The 21,228-nt window shown below is 42.2% G+C and overlaps 1 protein-coding gene across 3 annotated transcripts; it reads right to left on the bottom strand.

Moving 5' to 3' along the window:
• Positions 1 to 2,675: 2,675 nt before the first annotated feature.
• On the bottom strand, positions 2,676 to 20,989 carry med15 (mediator complex subunit 15). 3 transcript variants are annotated; one of them, XM_034712221.1, is made up of 18 exons: positions 20,823 to 20,989; positions 17,657 to 17,744; positions 17,481 to 17,532; positions 17,300 to 17,323; positions 16,967 to 17,131; positions 14,265 to 14,566; positions 13,616 to 14,086; positions 13,130 to 13,261; positions 12,700 to 12,843; positions 10,385 to 10,503; positions 10,169 to 10,296; positions 6,583 to 6,717; positions 6,201 to 6,264; positions 6,053 to 6,119; positions 4,126 to 4,283; positions 3,866 to 4,032; positions 3,653 to 3,751; positions 2,676 to 3,368 (listed from the first exon to the last, which is right to left on the bottom strand). In XM_034712221.1, exons 1-18 carry the CDS (start codon positions 20,888 to 20,890, stop codon positions 3,232 to 3,234), a joined length of 2,520 nt encoding a protein of 839 aa, XP_034568112.1. In that variant the 5' UTR covers positions 20,891 to 20,989; the 3' UTR covers positions 2,676 to 3,231. The 3 variants fall into 3 exon arrangements, with proteins under 3 accessions (XP_034568112.1, XP_034568113.1, XP_034568114.1); XM_034712222.1 differs by having other exon boundaries at positions 3,232 to 3,368; positions 14,265 to 14,563; XM_034712223.1 differs by lacking the exon at positions 16,967 to 17,131 and having other exon boundaries at positions 3,232 to 3,368.
• Positions 20,990 to 21,228: the final 239 nt, after the last annotated feature.

Raw genomic sequence — 21,228 nt, 5'->3', positions numbered from 1 at the left:
AAGTACAAACAACATTTTTGCACTCATGTGGCACTGTTCGCCCACCATACCCCTCTATTTATTGCATGTAAATGAAATGATCTGTTTCCTTATTCGAGATGCCAGCGGCTGTGGGGGAGCAGATTCCACGTACCCTAGCACAGGGGTTACCAAAACGGTTCTCAGCGCCAGCTCCAAATCAGCCCTGAAACTGCCTTGGTCGAAAAGGGGTATACAGTGGGGCAAAAAAGTATTTAGTCAGCCACTGATTTTGCAAGTTCTCCCACTTAGAAAGATGAGAGAGGTCTGTAATTTTCATCAGAGGTACACTTCAACTATGAGAGACAAAATGAGAAAAAAAATCCAGGAAATCACATTGTGGGATTTTTAAAGAATTTATTTGTAAATTATGGTGGATAATAAGTATTTGGTCACCCACAAACAAGCAAGATTTCTGACTCTCACAGACCTGTAACTTCTTCTTTAAGAAGCTCTTCTGTCCTCCACTTGTTACCTGTATTAATGGCTCCTGTTTGAACTGGTTATCTGTATAAAAGACACCTGTCCACAGCCTCAAACAGCCAGACTCCAAACTCAACCATGGCCTAGACCAAAGAGCTGTCCTAGGACACCAGGAAGAAAATTGTGGACCTGCACCAGGCTGGGAAGAGTGAATCTACAATAGGCAAGCAGGTTGGTGTGAATAAATCAACTGTGGGAGCAACTGTAAGAAAATGGAAGCCATACAAGACCATTGATAATCTCCCACGCAAGATCTCATCCCGTGGGGTCAAAATGATCATGAGAACGATGAGCAAAAAATGAGAGGTCTGTAATTTTCATCAGAGGTACACTTCAACTATGAGAGACAAAATGAGAAAAAAAATCCAGGAAATCACATTGTAGGATTTTTAAAGAATTTATTTGTGAATTATGGTGGAAAATAAGTATTTGGTCAATAACAAAAGTTCAACTCAATACTTTGTAACATAACCTTTGTTGGCAATGACAGAGGTCAAACGTTTCCTGTAAGTCTTCACCAGGTTTGCACACACTGTAGCTGATATTTTGGCCCATTCCTCCATACAGATCTCCTCTAGAGCAGTAATGTTTTAGGGATGTCGCTGGGCAACACGGAAATTTTCTATGGGGTTGAGGTCTGGAGACTGGCTAGGCCACTCCAGGACCTTGAAATGCTTTTTACGGAGCCACTCCTTCGTTGCCCGAGCGGTGTGTTTGGGATCATTGTCATGCTGGAAGACCCAGCCACGTTCCATCTTCAATGCTCTCACTGATGGAAGGAGGTTTTGGCTTAAAATCTCACGATACATGGCCCCGTTCATTCTTCCCTTAACACGGGTCAGTCGTCCTGTCCCCTATGCAGAAAAACAGCCCCAAAGCATGAGGTTTCCACCCCCATGCTTCACAGTAGGTATGATGTTCTTGGGATGCAACTCAGCATTCTTCTTCCTCCAAACACGATGAGTTGAGTTATTACCAAAAAGTTCTATTTGGGTTTCATCTGACCACATGATATTCTCCCAATCCTCCTCTGGATCATCCATATACTCTCTGGCAAACTTCAGACGGGCCTGGACATGTACTGGCTTAAGCAGGGGGACACGCCTGGTGCTGCAGGATTTCAGTCCCTTTCGGCGTAGTGTGTTACTGGTGGTAGCCTTTGTTACTTTGGTCCCAGCTCTCTGCAGGTCATTAATCAGGTCCCTCCGTGTAGTTCTGGGATTTTTGCTCAGCGTTTTCATGATCACTTCGACCCCACGGGATGAGATCTTGCATGGGGCCCCAGATCGAGGGAGATTATCAATGGTCTTGTATGTCTTCCATTTTCTTACAGTTGCTCCCACAGTTGATTTATTCACACCAACCTGCTTGCCTATTGTAGATTCACTCTTCCCAGCCTGGTGCAGGTCCACAATTTTCTTCCAGGTGTCCTTCGACAGCTTTTTGGTCTTGGCCATGGCTGAGTTTGGAGTCTGACTGTTGAGGCTGTGGACAGGTGTCTGTTATACAGATAACAAGTTCAAACAGGAGCCATTAATACAGGTAACAAGTGGAGGACAGAGGAGCTTCTTAAAGTAGAAGTTACAGGTCTGTGAGAGACAGAAATCTTGCTTGTTTGTTATTGACCAAATACTTATTTTCCACCATAATTTACAAATAAATTCTTTAAAAATCCTACAATGTGATTTCCTGGATTTTTTTTCTCATTTTGTCTCTCATAGTTGAAGTGTACCTCTGATGAAAATTACAGACCTCTCTCATCTTTCTAAGTGGGAGAACTTGCAAAATCAGTGACTGACTAAATACTTTTTCGCCCCACTGTATATGACAGTCATCTGGCCAAAGATACCTATATGACATTTTCAAATAGGTAGGTTCATTTTCTGCAGCCCATCTAAATGAAGCCACATTAAAACAGTTTGAGGGACAGTGGGGCTCGGCGATGAAAAGTTGGGGAACTCCTGCCCTAGCAGGTAAGTGAACCCTGTAGTGTGAGAGTGTATGCTTGACAAAATAGTAGATCTTCAAGTGTGCACCCCCGGCGACGCCCCAGAATAATTCATCATCACTCAGTGACTGCGAGACGAAGATGTTGGTCCTTGGTTTGAAGATCTTAACTCTGTGTTGTTTTGCTTGCCAAAAGAAACGACAGTGACTGAAGCGGGTTGAAAAAGTTGAAACTGAAAAGTTTAATTATAATAGCAAAAAAATACATTAATATTTTCACTTTGAAAAGCAAAGTGTACAAACCTTTTCAGAGTTCTTTACAATAGTGCCTCTCTGAGGTACAAACTCATCAAACCATTCTATGCTGCATTCAGGGAGCAGAATAATATCAGGAAGAGGCATTCATCTGTTTACACATGGTTCTGTTCAATCTTTTCCCTTTTGTGTTTCTCACTGCTGCAGAAAAAACAACAAATATTAAATAGATGTGAGCTGCCAAAGTCTCCTTCAGCCTGACGAAGAAACAAGATTAAATGTACCCAGAATGCATCAGAAATAACATCGAACATGATTCCTGTCTGATAACATTCTGTTCATGGTGCGTTCAGAAGCGTAGACGTGTGTGGGACAAAGCAGTTCCTTTGTATTTGATGAAGACCATCAACTTGGTCGAGCAGTTCTTTCTAAAGCAACCTGTCAGAGGTCACACTGTAGTGTTCACATAAAAAAAGTGTCTCTGTGTCAGAGAGGTGATGTCAGAGGAGTGAAGGGGGGGGCGGGGCTTCATGCAGCAGACAGACAGGCCTGGCGGACGCTCTGCGCCCAGATGTTGAGCAGCTCCGTCACCGAGTGTTTGTCAGGCAACTGCAGCAGTTTGGACGTCATATTTTTGTGCACCGTCTGCAGGAAGTTGTTCGCACCTGGAGGATCAGAGAGAGAGAGGAGGTCATGTGATCAAAACACTATGACATCATCCATCGAAGAAGGCTTGTTAGGTCTGAAACGCAGGAACAGTGTCAGGGCCATCCTTACATGTGTCAGCTGTGTGTGTGTGCGGGTGTGTGTGTGTGTGTGTGTTTGTGTGTGTGTGTGTGTGTGTGTGTGTGTGTGTGTGTGTGTGTGTGTGTGTGTGTGTGTGTGTGTGTGTGTGTGTGTGTGTGTGTGTGTGTGTGTGTGTGTGTGTGTGTGTGTGTGTGTGTCTCACCATACTGCTCCCCATCATCGGCCCAGAATGGACTCTGTTCGGGATACTCGGCGGGAACACTGAGCTGCAGAGGAGGAACACTGGGCAGGTTTTTATCGTCTGAGGAGACAAACGTAAAACAAAAACACAACGACATCAGCCTCAGTCTAAGTGGACCAGGTGGTCTCAGGTCTCTGAACCCTCCCCTCACCCATGTGTGTGTCTCAGTCTCACCTAGCTTGCAGACAAGGTGCACGGTGCCGTTGTTGCTGCAAAACGAAGGATCTAGGTTGACGAGGAACTTGACATCAAGGCGAGCAACCTCGCCCTGCAGGAGGTTCGGGATGGTCTGACGGTCGTCCTCCTCGTGTTTCCTCTTCCTGCCCGACACGATTGGACCCCTAATCAGGATGAACAGACTGTAAATACCTAAAAAGCTTCACTTTGGTCCATCGTTTAATGAAACCTCTGGCTCAGAGCTGGGGGTTACGTACGTTATCGGGGGTCCGTGGATTGTGGTCATGGCGGGGGCGAAGGTTCTGTACAGAGAGTGGTTGAAGACCGGAGAGCGGATGTTGGCCATCACAGCGTCCAGCAGCGGCTGACACAGATACTGCTGCTTGGTGGGAACAGGCGGAGGAGGGGGAGTCGGCTGAAAGAGGATATTAAAAGAAAATGTCAATCAAATTAAAACTACGGGAACAAGAATGAGTCTGAAGTCAAGTTGTTGAGTTCGTTCAGGCATTGTGAAGCTGCGTGAGCTCGTCTGACTGAATTCAGGAGTTTTTCAAACGCCATTCCCAATTTCCCCGCCTCAGATCCTCAGATCTCCTGTCCTACATCACCAAGACCAAGCGCTGCATGTTGGGGGACAGAGCCTTAGCCATTGCTGCCCCAACTATCTGAAACTCTCTCCCCAGAAACATCCAACACTCTGACTTTATTCACTCGTTTATAAGCAAATTTAAAACCCATCTGGCCTCCGTATTCTGTATAGTATTTTATCTATTTTTAGTTCTATTTTTTGGACATCATGTAAAGCAACTTTAAGTACTAAGAAAAGCAACACATACTGTATATATGAAGTTATTTATTATTTTATTGTATTTTCTCATTTTCTCTTCTCCATTTAAAATTATTATCTTTATGTATTTTTTAGGGGTGAGCCCGACTAAGGATTTGCTTAGTCGAATCTGATTCATCAGATTTTGCCCATAGTCGACGAATAGTCGAATGTTTGTTTTTCCTTATTGACCCAAAGTCTGCATGATGGTGACCGCATGACAATATTACACATAACCCTTTACAATTAAGAGACTCATAGCTTTAAGTAAAAGGGACAACAGAATATTATGCAAATATATGCAAATATTCGACTGTGAGATTGGCAGTCGACTAAGGCTCGTTAGAACTATTTGGGGTCACACCTAGTATTTTTATTGTTTTCTTCTTTTATCTACTTATTTTTGTTTTCTTTTAAAAGAAACACATCACTTGCATTCATTGTTTAAGTTGATCTTTTGTTTATAATATGTAAAAAATTAAATATACAGATCTTTGAAATAAAAAAGGGCTATTATTAATAAATTATTATTATTATATATTTTTAAAATACTTTTTGGGGCGTTTGCCTTTATTAGATAGGACCGCTGAAGAGACACAGGAAACATGGAGAGTGGAGAGTGGGGGAAGACATGCATGGGGAGGTCACGGCCTGGAGTTGAACCGGCAACCTTTGTGATGAGGACTATAGCCTCTGTATGTGGGGCGCTTAGACCACTAAGCAACCAGTGACCCTATTATTATCATCACATCATCATCATAACATCATTATAATTATTATTATCATCATCATCATCATCAATATTTTATTATTTTTATCATTATATTATTATTATTATTATTATCACCATCATCATTATTATTTTGTTATTTTTTATCATTATTGTATTATCATTATTTTATTATCATTATCATTATTATTTGTATTTATTTATTTATTATTATTATCATTATTTCATTATTATTATCAACATCATCATCATCATTATTATTACATTTTTTCTATTTTTAATTCTTATTATTTTTATTCTTATAATTCTAATTCTTATTATTTTACCACAAGGCTTTCAAATGGGCAAATTCCACCTTGTAGAACAAAGTAAACAAAGACTCATCAGGCATGGTGCTAACATCTCAAACTGGATACATGAAGATCATTAGAGTTGTTGCCTGTTAGAGAAATAACTTCATGTTGCTCTTTTTTATCATTGTCCTTAAAACTTGCTGTTTGTCTTTCTTCATTCTTTTTCTCATTTAATAATTTAATAAATGTGTTGTTTCCTCGTGTCCTCGCAGCGAGCGACGTGGAGTTCCACTTTAAGTCAGAGTCAGAGTTTGAACAGAAGGAGACGTTCTCACCACGGCCATGTCGTTCTTTAGTTTCTCCAACGCGATCTCACACTTCTGTAGCGTCTTCAGAGGACACCTGCAGGTCACACACACACACAAGTTCACTTAAGTCCGCCCATAAGTGGATGATCAGTGTGTTTTATTGATCAGCTGTTACCTTGTGTTTGGATCTGTCAGGATGTTTAACAGACTCTTCATCTTACTCAGGTCCTTCTTTCTGTCTGTAAACAAAAACAAAAAGAAAACAAACAAATATTTAGATTTAGATCAAAGAAAGAACTACTTTGTTTTTGAAACTTTAATGATTTATTCCTGAAACCCTTCTTTTTAACTTTAGAGATTTTATTTAATCGCCCCGTAATTCTGTCTTATTTAAGGAAACCTATGTCCTCTTTAGATCCCTCTTGATTTCCCTCCCGTGACTCGTGTGCTCACATAGATTCCCTTCACTGTTTCGTTTACAGAATCCCAGACTGACATGATAAAGAGTCAATAACTGTACTGATTCATGAACAGACGGTTTGATCTGTGAGGCCGACCTTCATTCTTGTCAATCTTGTTGATCATCCTCCGCAGAGGCTCGATGTATTTGGACAGCTGTTTGAGTTTCTCCATGTACTGCTGATCCTCCAGAGACGTGGCTCCAGCCGGACTCATCACCGAGTTTGGGTTACCTGCAGGATAGGATGACAAAAATTAAAAACACTCTTTAGAAGCTGTTTACACGGCAACTAATAGAGCAGAAAACAAAAAGTGACTGCTGCTTTTTTGTGTTTTTACCAAGCGGCAACATCTGGTCTAAATATATGAGTCAATGCGGAAGTGTTAAAAGCTGCAGTTTATCGAGGATCCGCTTGAGGCTTGCTCCGGAAGTACCGGAAGTCACATACACATGAATGGGGAAAAGACGATCTTTACAGCATTAATAAACATGTTTACAGCCTGGTACAAAAGATGAGTGTATTCTGAATAGCTCATTTCTCGATGTCCTCTCACTGTGAGGGGGGTGAATTTTTTTCTAACGCAGCAGAATCGAAGATATTGAGATTACTAGTCTTCCAATGAGAGACACAGCTGCCTGTGGGAACACTGCAGCTGTTGGCTAGGAGGCTCAAAGCCCGCCTCTTTACGTCACACTGGCTCGACAGAAGCAATATGGCTGCCGCAGCCAATTGGTCTCAAAACAGCTCTTCAGAAACAGATGGGTGACGTCACGGATACTACGTCCATATTTTTTACAGTCTATGGTTTTTACAAGGAGAAGGTGTGTTCCAGAGTGGAGTCTTTTGAAAACGCCACATCTTGCCGCTGTGTGATGTGGTACCAGTGGCTCATGTGAAAATGTGAGGTCACAGTTCAAGTTGCTCATGTGGATTATGTTTTTTGTAGCCACTGCTCTGCTGAAGAACACCTTTAAGCCTGGTTTATACTTCTGTGTCCAATCCACAGATTAGCCTACTAGCATTGCCCCATACCTACGCAGAATTCTACACACATTGCCAACAAATCACCTCCTCCAAAATGTAATTACGACACGAATTGTTGCCGCAAGCCCTGTGATTGGTCTGCTTGGCGCAGTGTTAATTGACGTGACGAATCACTGTCTGAGTTACAGTGATGGCAAATGTAGGGTCTGCGCACTCCAACTCATTTCACCATGCATGATTTTGCCAACATAGGGATTGGTTGTTACTAGGGATGACCACAATTAATCGATTATCGATTAATTGATTGTTAAGAAATTACTCGAAACACGCATTTTTGTTATCAATTTTCCGTCACGTGGAACAAACATCATGTGGTCTCATATTACCCTCAGCTATCATGGAAGTGTTTTAAGTTTAAAGCATGTTTCGATGTGAATCAGCTGTTAAAGGTGTTCCGCACAGCGGAGACGCTCAGCTGGCGGCTGCGGCTGCGGTCGGGCTGCTGCTGCGGCTGCGGCTGCGCGTCAGGTCTCCACGTGCGCTTTTTTAAAGAGGATCAATACAAAACTGCTGCCAACAACGACACGAAGGTTGACAACTTTAAACAGGACAATTCCCTCCTTTGGATATGAAGGCAACAGACAGGTGGGAAATTCAGGTGCGCTATGTTTGCAGAGCAGCAACATCAGAGCCGTCTGGGCTTTTCTGCAGCTGGATAGTGACACGGTTGCGCTCTCGGCTGACACCTGATTGAATACACGTCATTTTTCTCAATAAGAATGAGCAGGCAGCAAACTGGACACTGCGAGTCTGAAGTATGCTTCTGTTTGTAGTCTCAGGCTTCCCTTTATAAGATTATGTCCGCGTAGAATATTTTAATGAGCCTGATCGTTGATATTCTGCGTGTCAAACATATACTCGTATTCAATACAGTCAGTTATTTGCATTTCGTTGCTGTAGAAAATACAATTTAGGGGGAAAACAGCGTATTTGGCATTGTTTTTGACGTAAGAATAATAATGGGTTTTTTTAATCAATTAATTGATAATTGATCGTTAACATTTCCAAAAATCGATCACGGAAAATACTTCAAATGTACATCCCTAGTTGTTACATGTGACAACCAACCCCAAAGAGAATGTGACGACCAACCCCAGCTTGGATTTTTTGCTAGCATCAAGGCTAACAACCATCTAACAACTACTTAGCTAGCTAATATAAATCTAAACTATAGCTTTCCCCTCACACTTTGTAAGGGTAACACTTGTTTTGTTATAACCCCATCGTTTAAAAGCCTAGAAGAAAAATACTGAGGAGCTGAATATTTACAATTTGACATGAAAAACCCCAGAAGTCCTCTCACCTCAAGTTCAGCTGTCTTAAGGCTGATTTATACTTCTGCGTCACCCTACGCAGCAGGGGCTGACGCGGACATGAGCCCCACATACTTGTGCGTCGATGTGTCCGTGTCGCGCAGCAATTCTCCTCCGAAACGCTTGAGGGCAGTGCGGTCTCTCTGATAGCCGGTCGCCTGCTTCCGGTCCCGCTACGATCTCTGTTTACTTTTCCACAGAGTTTCAGAGCGTGTTATGTTAATCTACAGCTGATACATGTTGCTGTTTATCATACAGACATGATTACATGAAGAATAGAGAGGAGGAGATGAAATACACGGCCGATGTGTGGCCGATGTCCGGAAGTGCTGTGAATGCGGGAAAGACAAAGCCGTCGAGCGGACCAATCACAGAGCTTGTGGTCCGCGTCGGCTCTACGCGTAGTTACATTTTGGAGGAGGTGCACGTCAGCTACGTGCGTAGGCCTCTGCGTAGGTACGGGAGCTACGCGGACCTACGGCGTAGGCTACGCCGTCGATTCGACGCAGAAGTATAAATCAGCCTTTACTCCAGAGAAGACTATGTAGGTGAGCTCTGATCCTAATTCTGGAAATGTCCATACCCCAATTTGAGAGACAGTGCCCTCTGGTGGTGAGATATAACGAGTGTGCCAACCAACCCGTGTGACAACCAACCCCGTTCTCCCCTATAAACCAGCCTTTCAGCGCAGGTGCGTGGTGTTTCATTACAAAATTTTACCACTAACTACTGGCCTGGCACACATACTCCATCGTTTTCAGTTATCTTTGCAAATCCTTGTGCATGCAGATCGTTTTCACATGAACACATTATTTTTTAACGCAGAGGACAGTCTTTTCCATTTCTGATGGGCCCACTCTCGTCTAATCAAAGCAGTCATCCTTGTTTGTGTCTTCTCTCTTGCATGCAAACCATCTGACCGACTGAACCACGATAAGCCATCTGCAGATCTAGTCTAAACGGAGACAGGTATCAAGCATTTGATCAGCAAAGGCCCAAAAAAAAATGTGGAGACGCCGAACTGCTTCTCAGTTCAAGCTGAATGCACTGAAATTCTCACGACCATAAACCTGCTGTTGTAATTTATTGAGTTTGTTATTGTGACGCCATCCTTTTTGAATCTCTTTTCTATTTCATCTTGTTTTGCTTTTATCCAGAACTTTCACTTTAACTGTTATTAACGCTGTGACACTGCCTGCCTAAGAAGTCACCAAACTCTATTTATTCGTATGACTAAGAGAAAGAAGTGTCCATGCATCAGTTCCCCTTCAGTGTGCTCTTTGTTTCGTGCTCATTGATAAAGGTAAGGCTTTGTAGGAGTGTACCTGGAGTATTGAGTGGTCCAGGAGAAGGGACTCCATAGTTCTGGGGGGTTCGGCTGTTTGCGGGGCTCTGTGAGGGCTGAGGGGACGGGCTGGGTTGGAATCCTCCAGGTGATGGGGTTGGACCTGAGCTGTAGAGAAGAGGAGGAGGAGGACAGAGTTTAAAAAATAATAAAAAACACTGAGAGTGTCGCAGACAGATGGAGTCAAGCTGCTCACCTGGCTGAGTTGGGCTGTGAGTTGGGGGGCTGAGGTGACGGCTGGGGAGGGGGAGGCATGGACTGAGGCGTCTGAACCTGCACAGGTGAGGGTGATGACATCATAGAATGCTGCTGCACCTGCAGAGGAATGTGATTGGACAAAAAGAAAATGTTTGGAGGAGATACCAAAGATGCTAAAGTTTCAAAACCCATGTTGAGACTTCATAAACACCTCAGTCTTATATCTGCCACTTGCAGTTACTTTAATTCACAATAGAGTTCTTGACATGTAATGGGTAAATCTGCTACATGTAGACTCATGGATCTCTCTTGCATGTCTTTAACAGTCATTCCCCTGTTTTTTATTTTAACCAAAGTAAATAAAGTAGTCCAGACAAGTCCCTTGAAACATACACTACCAGTCAAAAGTCTGGACACACGTTCTCATGCAATGGTTTGTATATATTTAATTATTTTCAACATTGTAGATTAATACTGAAGACATCAAAACTTTGAAATAATCTGGTTTTGCCATAATCTGGATTACAACAGTAGTCAAATAGGGCTATCCATTGTGTACCAACCCTACCTCTGAACAACACAACTGATGGTCTCAAACACATTAAGAAGGCAAGTCATTCTACAAATGAACTCTTGACAAGGCTCATGTTAATTAGAAACCAGTCCATGAGACCACTTCATGAAGCAGACTGAGAGAATACCAAGAGTGTGCAAAGCTGCCATGAAGGAAAAAAGGGGGCTACTGCACAGAATCTAAAATATTAAGCATGTTCTGCTTTGTTTAACACTATTTTGTTCATTAAATAATACCATATATGTTATTTCAAATTTTTGATGCCTTCAGTATTAATCTACAGTGTTTCAAATAATCAAAATAAACACAAACCCTTGAATGAGAAGGTGTTTTGTGTTCTGTCTAGCTGTGCTGCTTTGTCGAAAATGCAACTGCAGTGTGAATCCAAAGAAGCAGTTATCAACATCCCCCTGTCAATCATGCTCCCAGCACAGAATAACTACTTAACACACCACTTTTTATGCACTTTCAGAAAAAGTGTGTTTGTTTCGTTGCTTTGATCTATAACGCCTATCCAAGGTTTCAGGAAAAACGTACTAAATGTATGGGGGCATGAATGAATGATCCTAATGATGCAGCTTTTTCCCCTGTTGTGGGACAAGTAAAGGACTATCTTATCTTTGCGCATCTGCAGATATCACAAGAGCTGCTTAGTAGCCTATTAGAACCATAGACTGTATATCTATGACGTCACCCATCTGTTTCTGAGCGCTGTTTTGAAGCCAATCGTCCGAGGCAGCCATATTGGAAATGTTGAACTCAACCAAACTTAGTGTGAGGTAAAGAGGCAGGGTTTGAGCCTCCTAGCGAACAGTTACAGTGTTCCCACCCATCAGTCAAGTCAGTCATGTTCTTAAATGGGCAAAACTCTTAATCTTAAAGGGATATTTTAGTTTTTTGGAAATGGGGTCGTATGAGTTACAGTACACTAGTGCTCCTGTTAGCCTAATGAGAAAATTCCCAGAGGACAGGCAGGTAAGCTAGACTATTTTCTCTGCGGATGGGGCCTCCTATTTCTCCTACAACAGCTGATTGGCGTGTATCTGTGCTCATGCAGTGGAAGAACACCGGTCTGCAAGGTGCGTCCGAAAATAGTGCCAAAGAAAGGGGGTTTTCTTTTAATGGTGCATGCATTTGCACCGTGATGAGTGCCTGGACCATATTTTCTTAACTCTGGCAAGATTACCCAAAATAGGAGGCCCCGCCTGCAGAGAAAATAGTCTAGCTTACCTGCCGGTCCTCTGGGAATTTTCTCATTAAAGGGGAAGAGCTCACCAGCACCCATTGTGGCTAACAGGAGCAATAGTGTACTGTAACTCAAACGACCCCACTTCAAAAAAACTGAAAAATGCCTTTAATATCTTCTGAACCGTCATGTTGGAAAAATGTGTGCCGATGGAGAAATTAGCTCTTCAGTCTGAAGCCGCTTTTTTGAACCAGCCTGTAAACATGTTTAGTATCTTAATTTTTGAATTGGTGTGTATGTGGTTTCTGGGGTTTCTGCAGCCAGCCTCAAGCGGATCCTCGATGAACTGCATTTTATAACACTTCCGCATGGGCTTCATATTTTGAGACTGGAGGTTGCCGCTTGGTACAAACATTGTGTTTAATTTACCAGTTGTTCACTAAGCGAAACTGTCTGACCTTAGAAAGGCAGAAGCATCAGGTTAAAAAGTGATAAGAAGTGCTCACAGACAGAAGCACAGACAGGGGGGGGGGGTCAGAATGGGGATAAATACCTGCGGTGTCATCTGCTGTCCTCCAACCGCGGCTGCTGCGGCTGCAGCGGCGGCGGCTGCAGCTGCAGCTGCATTCTGAGGGGGGATGGAGGGGTTCAGGGCAGCTCGGGGCATCCGGGTAGGAATCATCCCAGGACGGACCAACTTCAGAGGACACACAACAGAGACACAACAGGACAGGTGAGCGAAGAGGTCACACACACACTGCGGCGCTGTCATATCATCTACAAGCTCCAATGAACAGCCTGGTGTGTGCTCTACGTCAGGTAGTGGTTACACATATTTATGTTGAAGTTGTTTTTTAATTGGATGTCAGACTAGATATTATTATCTTGCTGTAAAACAAATCTACAGGGTCAAATGAAGCAACCTGAACCTGAACCTGAACCGGATCATAAAGCACCTGAGCTTGAGGCGGCTGTAGTCTCACCTGTCCAGGGACGGCTCCTCCGGCTGCAGCTGCTGCGTTGAGCTGCGCCTGTGCTGCAGCTTGCTGTGCCGCTTGCTGCGCCTGCTGCACCTGCTGCACCTGCTGCTGTTGCTGCATGGCTGCACGAGCCTGCTTTAACACGCACACAAACACACACAGAGAAACACACACGCATACAAACACACACAGAGCGAAGCATGCAAGCAGAGGGTACGGATAAGCAAAACCACAGGAACCCTACATCGTGCTCAATCAGCAGCGAGTGTGATCGCCTGCAGATTGAGTGTTTGCTGCTGTGCATATTTATTAATCTCAATGTGAAATATTACAAATGCAAGACTGATATTAAAGTTAATAGTTTCATTATTTATCCCAGTCATTCAAAGCTGAGGCTCGTTAAAAGGGGGTTCATCAAATGTGTCATACGCTGCTACAAAATAAAGATAACTGATGCAGAAACACGCCTGCTGGGGGCAGAAGTCTCACCTGGAGGGCCTGCATCTTGAGCTGATGCTGCTGCTGCTGCTGCTGCTGCTGCTGACTGAGAGAGCTGATGGGAACATGCTGAGTAGGTGCCATCGCTCCGGTCAGAGACTGAGGTACCATGCCGGGCTGCTGCTGAGTGTGTGGAGGCATCTGACCTTGCTGAGGCTGAGACTGAACTTGCTGCTGCTGCTGTTGCTGCTGCTGCTGAACCATGTGCTGGATGGACTGAGCCTGAGCTTGAGCTTGAGCCTGAGCTTGAGCTTGAGCCTGAGCTTGAGCCTGAGCTTGAGCCTGAGCCTGAGCTTGAGCCTGAGCCTGAGCTTGAGCCTGAGCTTGAGCCTGAGCTTGAGCCTGAGCCTGAGCTTGAGCCTGAGCTTGAGCCTGAGCTTGAGCTTGAGCCTGAGCCTGAGCCTGTTGCTGCTGAAGCTGCAGCTGCACCATCTGCTGCTGCTGAATCGTTGTCTGGTGCATCTGCAAACACAAGTATTCAAGGTTATAATGTCTTTAACATTGGTCCATACAGTCCCATCACACAAAGGGTAGCAGCAAGTGAGCAGAGTTAAGATAAGGATGATCAAATGGTGGTCTTCTGGCTGTGTGATCACACTTTGTTCTTGTATTTAACTTTATGTTAACATGGTTCAGATACCTGGTTCTGCTGCTGCTGGTTCTGGGCCTGTTGCTGCTGGTTTTGGTGGTGCTGCTGTTGCTGCTGTTGCTGCTGTTGCTGCTGTTGCTGCTGTTGCTGCTGTTGTTGCTGCAACTGCTGCTGCGCCCTCAGCTGCTGCACCTGGAACTGCTGCCGCTGGAGGGCAGCGTTCTGCTGCTGCTGCTGTTGCTGCTGCTGCTGCTGCTGCATGGCGTTCTGTTGCTGGAACTGCTGAAACTGAATGGACTGCTGCTGTTGCGCTTGCACCATCTGCTGCATCGGCATTTGGCCTGGACCCCCTACTAAAGAGTGAGTGAGAAGAAGATGAAGGACAGAGGTGACCTCCAGCTCTGGAGTCTCAAACACACACACACACAGCGTGCCGAAGCAGAGACTGAAAGTAAGACCAGCCCTGACACCAAATATGCAGTTTAGACGCAGCCAGCATCCACGCAACGCTCTGACGATGTGCTCTCACTAGGGATGTAAGGATATATCGCAAAAATCGATACAAATAAGGATGGATTAAAAATCGACTCAACATCATTTGTATCGGGATATTATTTTGAAACAGTAGAAGGCGCTATCTGCATTATACTCCGCTTGTTCAACATCATTAAGTCTCTGGCACTGCTCTTTCGTCCCTCGCTGAGTGGAGGTGTTTCAAAGGTGACATATTACACTCTTTTTCATCAAAATATATTGGTCTGAGAGGTCCCCGAAACATGTCTTTGAAGTTTATACTCAAAAAAAACACTTTGAAATCAGATTTTGGCATGCCTGAAAACCCCTCTTTTTCAGCCCTGCTCAGAACAGGCTGTTTTCTGTGTCTGTGCCTTTAAATGAGAATGAGCTCTCTGACCACGCCCCCTCAGGAAGTGGATGTGGCCTCGGCTGTCCAGCACGTTGATTTAATGTTTACATGTTGGCTGAATACACACGGCTGCTCACAGACCCGCGTTACTTCAACCCTCTGAATCTGATCCAGAATCTGATCCTGACAGACAGGCGCCTGCAGCAGGACCTTTCTGAACCATTGGTCACAGATTTTGTGTTTCTTGTTGTTTATTTATCAGTATGTAGACGTGTGTCTTTGTACACAGCGACGAACATGTAGCTATGCTAAGTAGCGCTAGCACTTTTTCATGATAAATAAAAATCATCCACTAGATGTTCAAATCTGCAGACGTGGGGAGTAAAACTGACCTTGTGTTTATTAAACAGCCTACAACTAGCATGCCTCCCTCCTAAGCTCCTTGTTAGCACACACATGTGCAGGTAATGAAAAACGGAGGAGGAGTTGAGTTGTATTTTATACAGTCTATGGGCTGAACAAGCTCTGAGCTCTGACTTCCGTTACAGATCGGATGGCGTTGTGACTTAAAAAGAACCACGGAAAACTGAAACGGCTCGTTTCAGCACACATTTACAGAAAGGTGGAGAAATCAGAACAGGGGCAAGATGTATTTTTTTCATTTTTGGGGGGTTTGTAGACATGCCAGGGACACATATTTCAGGTAGAGAACCATTAAAAAGTCGATTTTGCATGATATGTCACCTTTAAAGCATGTTTCGATGTGAATCAGCTGACTGCACACAGCAGAGACGCTTAGCTGGGGGCTGCAGCTGAGTGACAGGTCTCCATGAGCGCTTTTTTTGCTCCGCCACCGGACTGATTCTGACCCGGTTGCACTCCCGGCTGACACATTACTGCGTTTAAATGCTTATTTTTCTCAATAAGAATGAGAAAAGTGGACACTGAGAGTCAAAATCTGATTCTGTTCAGTCGTCCTGTTGCAGTTAATCCACATGTTGAAGTCTGAGTCTTCACTCTATGACCATGCGTCCACAGAGATTATTTATGAGCCTGCTCCTCACGTTGATATTCAGCGTGTTAACATTTTGAACACCTCAATACGATCCTTAGCTGTTTAATACCATCAGTAATATACATTGTGTCATGAAGGAAAAATTGATTTAGGGGAAAATAAGGCATTATTTTTGACATGGAAAACATTCTAGTTTTTTTAATGAGTAAACCATAATTGATCGTTAACATTTCCAAAGATCGATCAGGGAGAAGAGATTTAACTTATTTCTTTAAATATTTTTGGGGCTTTTTCGCCTTTATATTATAGGACAGCTGAAGAGAGACAGGAAATGTGGGGAGTAGAGAGCGGGGGAAGACATGCAGGAAATGGTCGTGGCCGGGAATCAAACCGGCGTCCCCTGCGACGAGGACTGTAGCCTCTGTAAGTGGGGCACTTAGACCACTAGGTCACCAGCGCCCCACCTTATTTGTTTTAATATCTAATAATTTAAATTGGGAATTGTTCACTTTCCATTTCTTTATAATTGTTCTGAATTTTTCCAACAAGGTATTTTTGTATGGTGATTTTTAGTTTTTTTGCAAGGTGCTGAAAAAAATGTGCAGCGGTTTTATTTGAGTTACAGCACACCATAAAAATGAAAAAGGATTACTTTGTTTACAAAGAAATATAAGAGAATAAATATATATGGCAACTGTCCATATCTGAGAATTGAAATAAAATAATAGTTATTTAAATTTTGAGTACAATCCAGTTCACTTGAAAATCGTGAGTGAACCAAAAATCAGGATTCGAATCAAACCTGGGTTGAGTGTATCCTTACATCCCTAGCTCTAACTGAAAACACACACCACATGGAGGAAACACACTCACTGGCTTGTGGGTTTCCAGCCACCCCTGCCATGGCATGCTGGCCTATCTGCATCTGCCCCATGGCCCCCATGCCACCCACTGGAGCACCGGTGGGGCGAGGCCCCATGCCAATGGCGCCCGTGCCCACTCCAACCCCTGTCAGGTTAGTCAGGGCATTCATTGGATCTAGCAGAAAAGGTAGACAACAGACACCATTAAGCAGCTCCAGCATGCCCAGCAGAAATCAAGAACACCATGAGTCCCGGTAGTGACAGATCCAGCAGAAGACAGAACACAGCAAAGAAGAACTAATGGAAAGTGACCCAAACCAAGAAGAAAACAAAATCCACTTACCTGGACCTCCAAGAGTCTTCTTGTCTGTGAACGAGAAACAAGTGATTAGTAACCACTGCGCTCTGATGTCTTATTACACAGTCATAACAACACTGATGTTTTAATCCTGAGTTAACAAGAAGTGGATCAGAACCCCCGGAGTGAGTCCCCTACTGTGCTGTGTCATTGCTTTAAGACTTACGGATGTCTCTAAAGTGGATGATCAGCCTCGCCACCAGAGATAAATACTCCTCCTGGGAACAGAATGATCATCATGATAATAAGATCACGTGACACAGTGCATTCTGCACTTCAGTTATGAAAGCACTGGTTCCTCCTTTGTGGAAAAAAAACATCCTGCGGCGGTTCAGTACTCACTCTGGATTTGGCTTTGACATAAACGTGGTTCTCCATGTCGTTACTGGATTTGGTGTGAGCGGTTCCTGCCTTCCTCATCGCCTCCTCACTGAAGGGAAACACAGTTATCACACTGATTGAGACTTAAACTGACACTGCTGGGGATAAGTCCACCTCTAAAGATCTTCTGAACCAACAGGCCACAGACTGAAAATCAGCACCACCACATCCTCCCTCAGCATCCTCTACAGCCTGGTTTATACGTACATTCGTAAGCCCCGTCTCAAAGCAGAAGTCTATGCATGTAGCCTGTTTTTATACATTTTCAAAAAACACATTTATTTTTAATATAGATTTTTAATAAAGTTACATTTTTAAGATAGCTGTAATTAGTAATGTCATTTTGATTTAGTCAAAGCCACCCAACTTCAGTTTCTTGATAATACCTAAATCTAGTTGTAGAAAAAAAAAAGTTTTTTGAAACATTTTCCAATTTTTTAAAGTGAGTGATCTGTTTTTGTGAATGAACTCTTCATATGTATGTGCATGTGGATGTATGTGTGCATATACACAGTGTTCCAAATTATTATGCAAGTTGCATTTTTGTGAATATTTCAAAAACTATATCAACAGTTGTTTTCAAATTTGTCAAGAAGTCAGATAGTGAATATATTTCTTTAACTGTGTGGTTAAAATGATGCTTTTCAAATTACTTTGGCTGTATTTTTAAATAAATGCAGAATCTGCAGAAATGAGTGTGACAAATTATTATGCAAGTTGGTGATAAGAGTATATAACTTGTGAAAATTAAAAACTAGGCACCATTTTCAACATTCTGTTGATTGAAAATAATAACATTTACTACAACTGTATTCAAACTTCAACAAAAACAACAGTTTTCTTTACATTTGTATCCAAAATAAAACTATTAAAGTCTTTAAAACATTTCAAATCTAAAGTGTTTCTCTAATGTCCAATATAACCTCCTTTTCTTTCAGTGAGGGTCAGAGGTCACTGGTAAATAGATTTAGTTTCTGATGACTTCTCTGCTGACACTGAGCTGTATCTTGTATGGCTTTCCAAAGATACTCTTTTGAGCTGTATTTCTTGCCCTCACTGTAAATGATCTCCTTTATTATTGACCACAAGTTCTCAGTCAGGTTGAGATGAGGTGAGCAGGCAGGCCAGTTCATGAGCTGATCCTCTTTTGTATTTTCCTCCATGGAGGAAAAGACATTCAGCTAAAGTGAAAAAGACGCTAATGTTCATGCATGAGCACAATGCACCGTCGCATGCCTCACGTTATTCCCAGGACAGGATGGCATCTCAGGGCTTTAAAGAGGATCGCCTCATGAACTGGCCGGCCTGCTCACCTCATCTCAACCTGACTGAGAACTTGGGGTCAATAATAAAGGAGATAATTTACAGTAACGGCAAGAAATACAGCTCAAAAGAGCATCTTTGGAAAGCCATACAAGGTACAGCTCACAGTGTCAGCAGAGAAGACATCAGAGACTAAATCTATTTACCGGTGACCTCTGACCCTCACTGAAAGATAAGGAGGTTATATTGGACATTAGAGAAACACTTTAGATTTGAAATGTTTTAAAGACATTAACAGTTTTATTTTGTATACAAATGTAAAGAAAACTGTTGTTTTTGTAAATATTATAAATATTTATTATTTTCAAATCAATAGAACGTTTAAAATGGTGCCTAGTTTTTAATTTTCACAAGTTATATACTCTCATCAACAACTTGCATAATAATTCGGCACGCTCATTTCTGCAGATTCTGCATTTATTTAAAAATACAGCCGAAAAGCATCATTTTAACCACACAGCTGAAGAAATACATTTACTATCTGACTTCCTAACAAATTTGAAAATGACTGTTGACATAGTTTTTGAAATATTCACAAAAATGCAACTTGCATAATAATTTGGAACACTGTGTATATGTATTAGGGGTGGTTAATCTGTCCGATTTCCCGATTCGATTCCGATTATTGAGGTCCCGATTCGATTACCAACCGATTTTCGATTATTAACGATTCTCGATCAGCGATTATTGATTTTCTGTTTGACAGTAACCCAAAATTATTGCACCAATAAAAAATAACAGTCAGTTGCTGAATTACTTCTCTTTTATTGAGTAACAACTTAAAGCACTTTCTGTGTAGTGGAACTTTGGAACTGTGTGTGTTCACAGCTGTGTAACACCTTGCACCCTTATATACTGTAGAACAATAATAATAATAGTAATAACAATTATAATAATCGATTTTTGAAAATGTAATAATCGATTCATACTCGTCCATAACATAATCGCGAGTAATTAATAATCGATTTTTTTCACCACCCCTAATATGTATGTGTACATATGTATATATATATATGTGTGTGTAATTATCATCTTTTGTTTATATTTATTATTATAATTGTTTACTTTTTTGTGTTTTTCTTTGAAGCACTTGTAACTTTGTTTAGAGAAGTGCTATAGAAATAAAGGTTTATTATTATATTATTATTATTTTTTGAAAAGTGGGATTGGTTTTCTTTTTCTTTCATTAAACAGAAGAAATATCATTGAGTTTTTTTCAGATGAGTTAAGAACATATATATAAATGTATATTATACTTATATTACATATATATAAGTATAATACATATATATATGTACTCTAAATTGCAAATGACACCTCTAAATCCCAGTGGGTTAGACAGCAGAAGGAATTCATGTTTTTCCTTTTTAACTACCATTAGTCATGTAGAGCCAAACATGTATTACACTGATGTTTACACATAATAACAACACACTTATATACATAAAGCTGTAAGTGTAGAGTCAGAGAGAGATGCTAACAAAGTCAGATCCTGCTGTATGAGCTGACCGACAGCTTGTAATTAAATCTGAAACACTCAGAATCATTATTTCCATCATTTGATGAATGCCGATTTGAAGGTTTGGCTCAAGACTATCCGAACATATCGTCCCCTGTGTTTCTGAAGCGGCTGGTGTTTGCATTATCCTGTTTAATGTTCATTTATCATGTTTCTCAGCAGAGTTTGGCAGACCGCTGGAGCGTTGATTTAGCCTCCACTAGCTCCTGTAATGAGACTCACGCATCAGAAACAGGAACTGGGAATTATCTTAAAAACTACAACATAGAAACAGAAAAATCTCACATCTGAGCGACGACTTTCTGTCGGAACTGAGGGCTCCTCCAGTCGCTGTCCGGTCCGGGGACTTCCATTGCAGAAAAGATAGATTTAATGAGGATTTTCACTTCAACACTTTAATGTTTTCTCTCTGCTCTTCCTCCTTCCGCTCTGAGGAAAATGGCGGCTGCTGTGAGTGTGTTAACAAAAAACACTACCGCCCCCTGCTGGACAGACTGGAGGAGAACTGCTCAACTCAACTCAACTCAACTCAACTCAACTCAACTCAACTCAACTCAACTCAACTCAACTCAACTCAACTCAACTCAACTCAACTCAACTCAACTCAACTCAACTCAACTCAACTCAACTTTATTTATATAGCACCTTTCATACATAAAAACATGTAGCCCAAAGTGCTTCACAGAGTAAC

Source organism: Notolabrus celidotus, chromosome 20 (assembly GCF_009762535.1).
Source record: "Notolabrus celidotus isolate fNotCel1 chromosome 20, fNotCel1.pri, whole genome shotgun sequence".
Classification (NCBI taxonomy): domain Eukaryota; kingdom Metazoa; phylum Chordata; class Actinopteri; order Labriformes; family Labridae; genus Notolabrus; species Notolabrus celidotus.
This window is presented reverse-complemented; position numbering and strand designations above follow the sequence as displayed.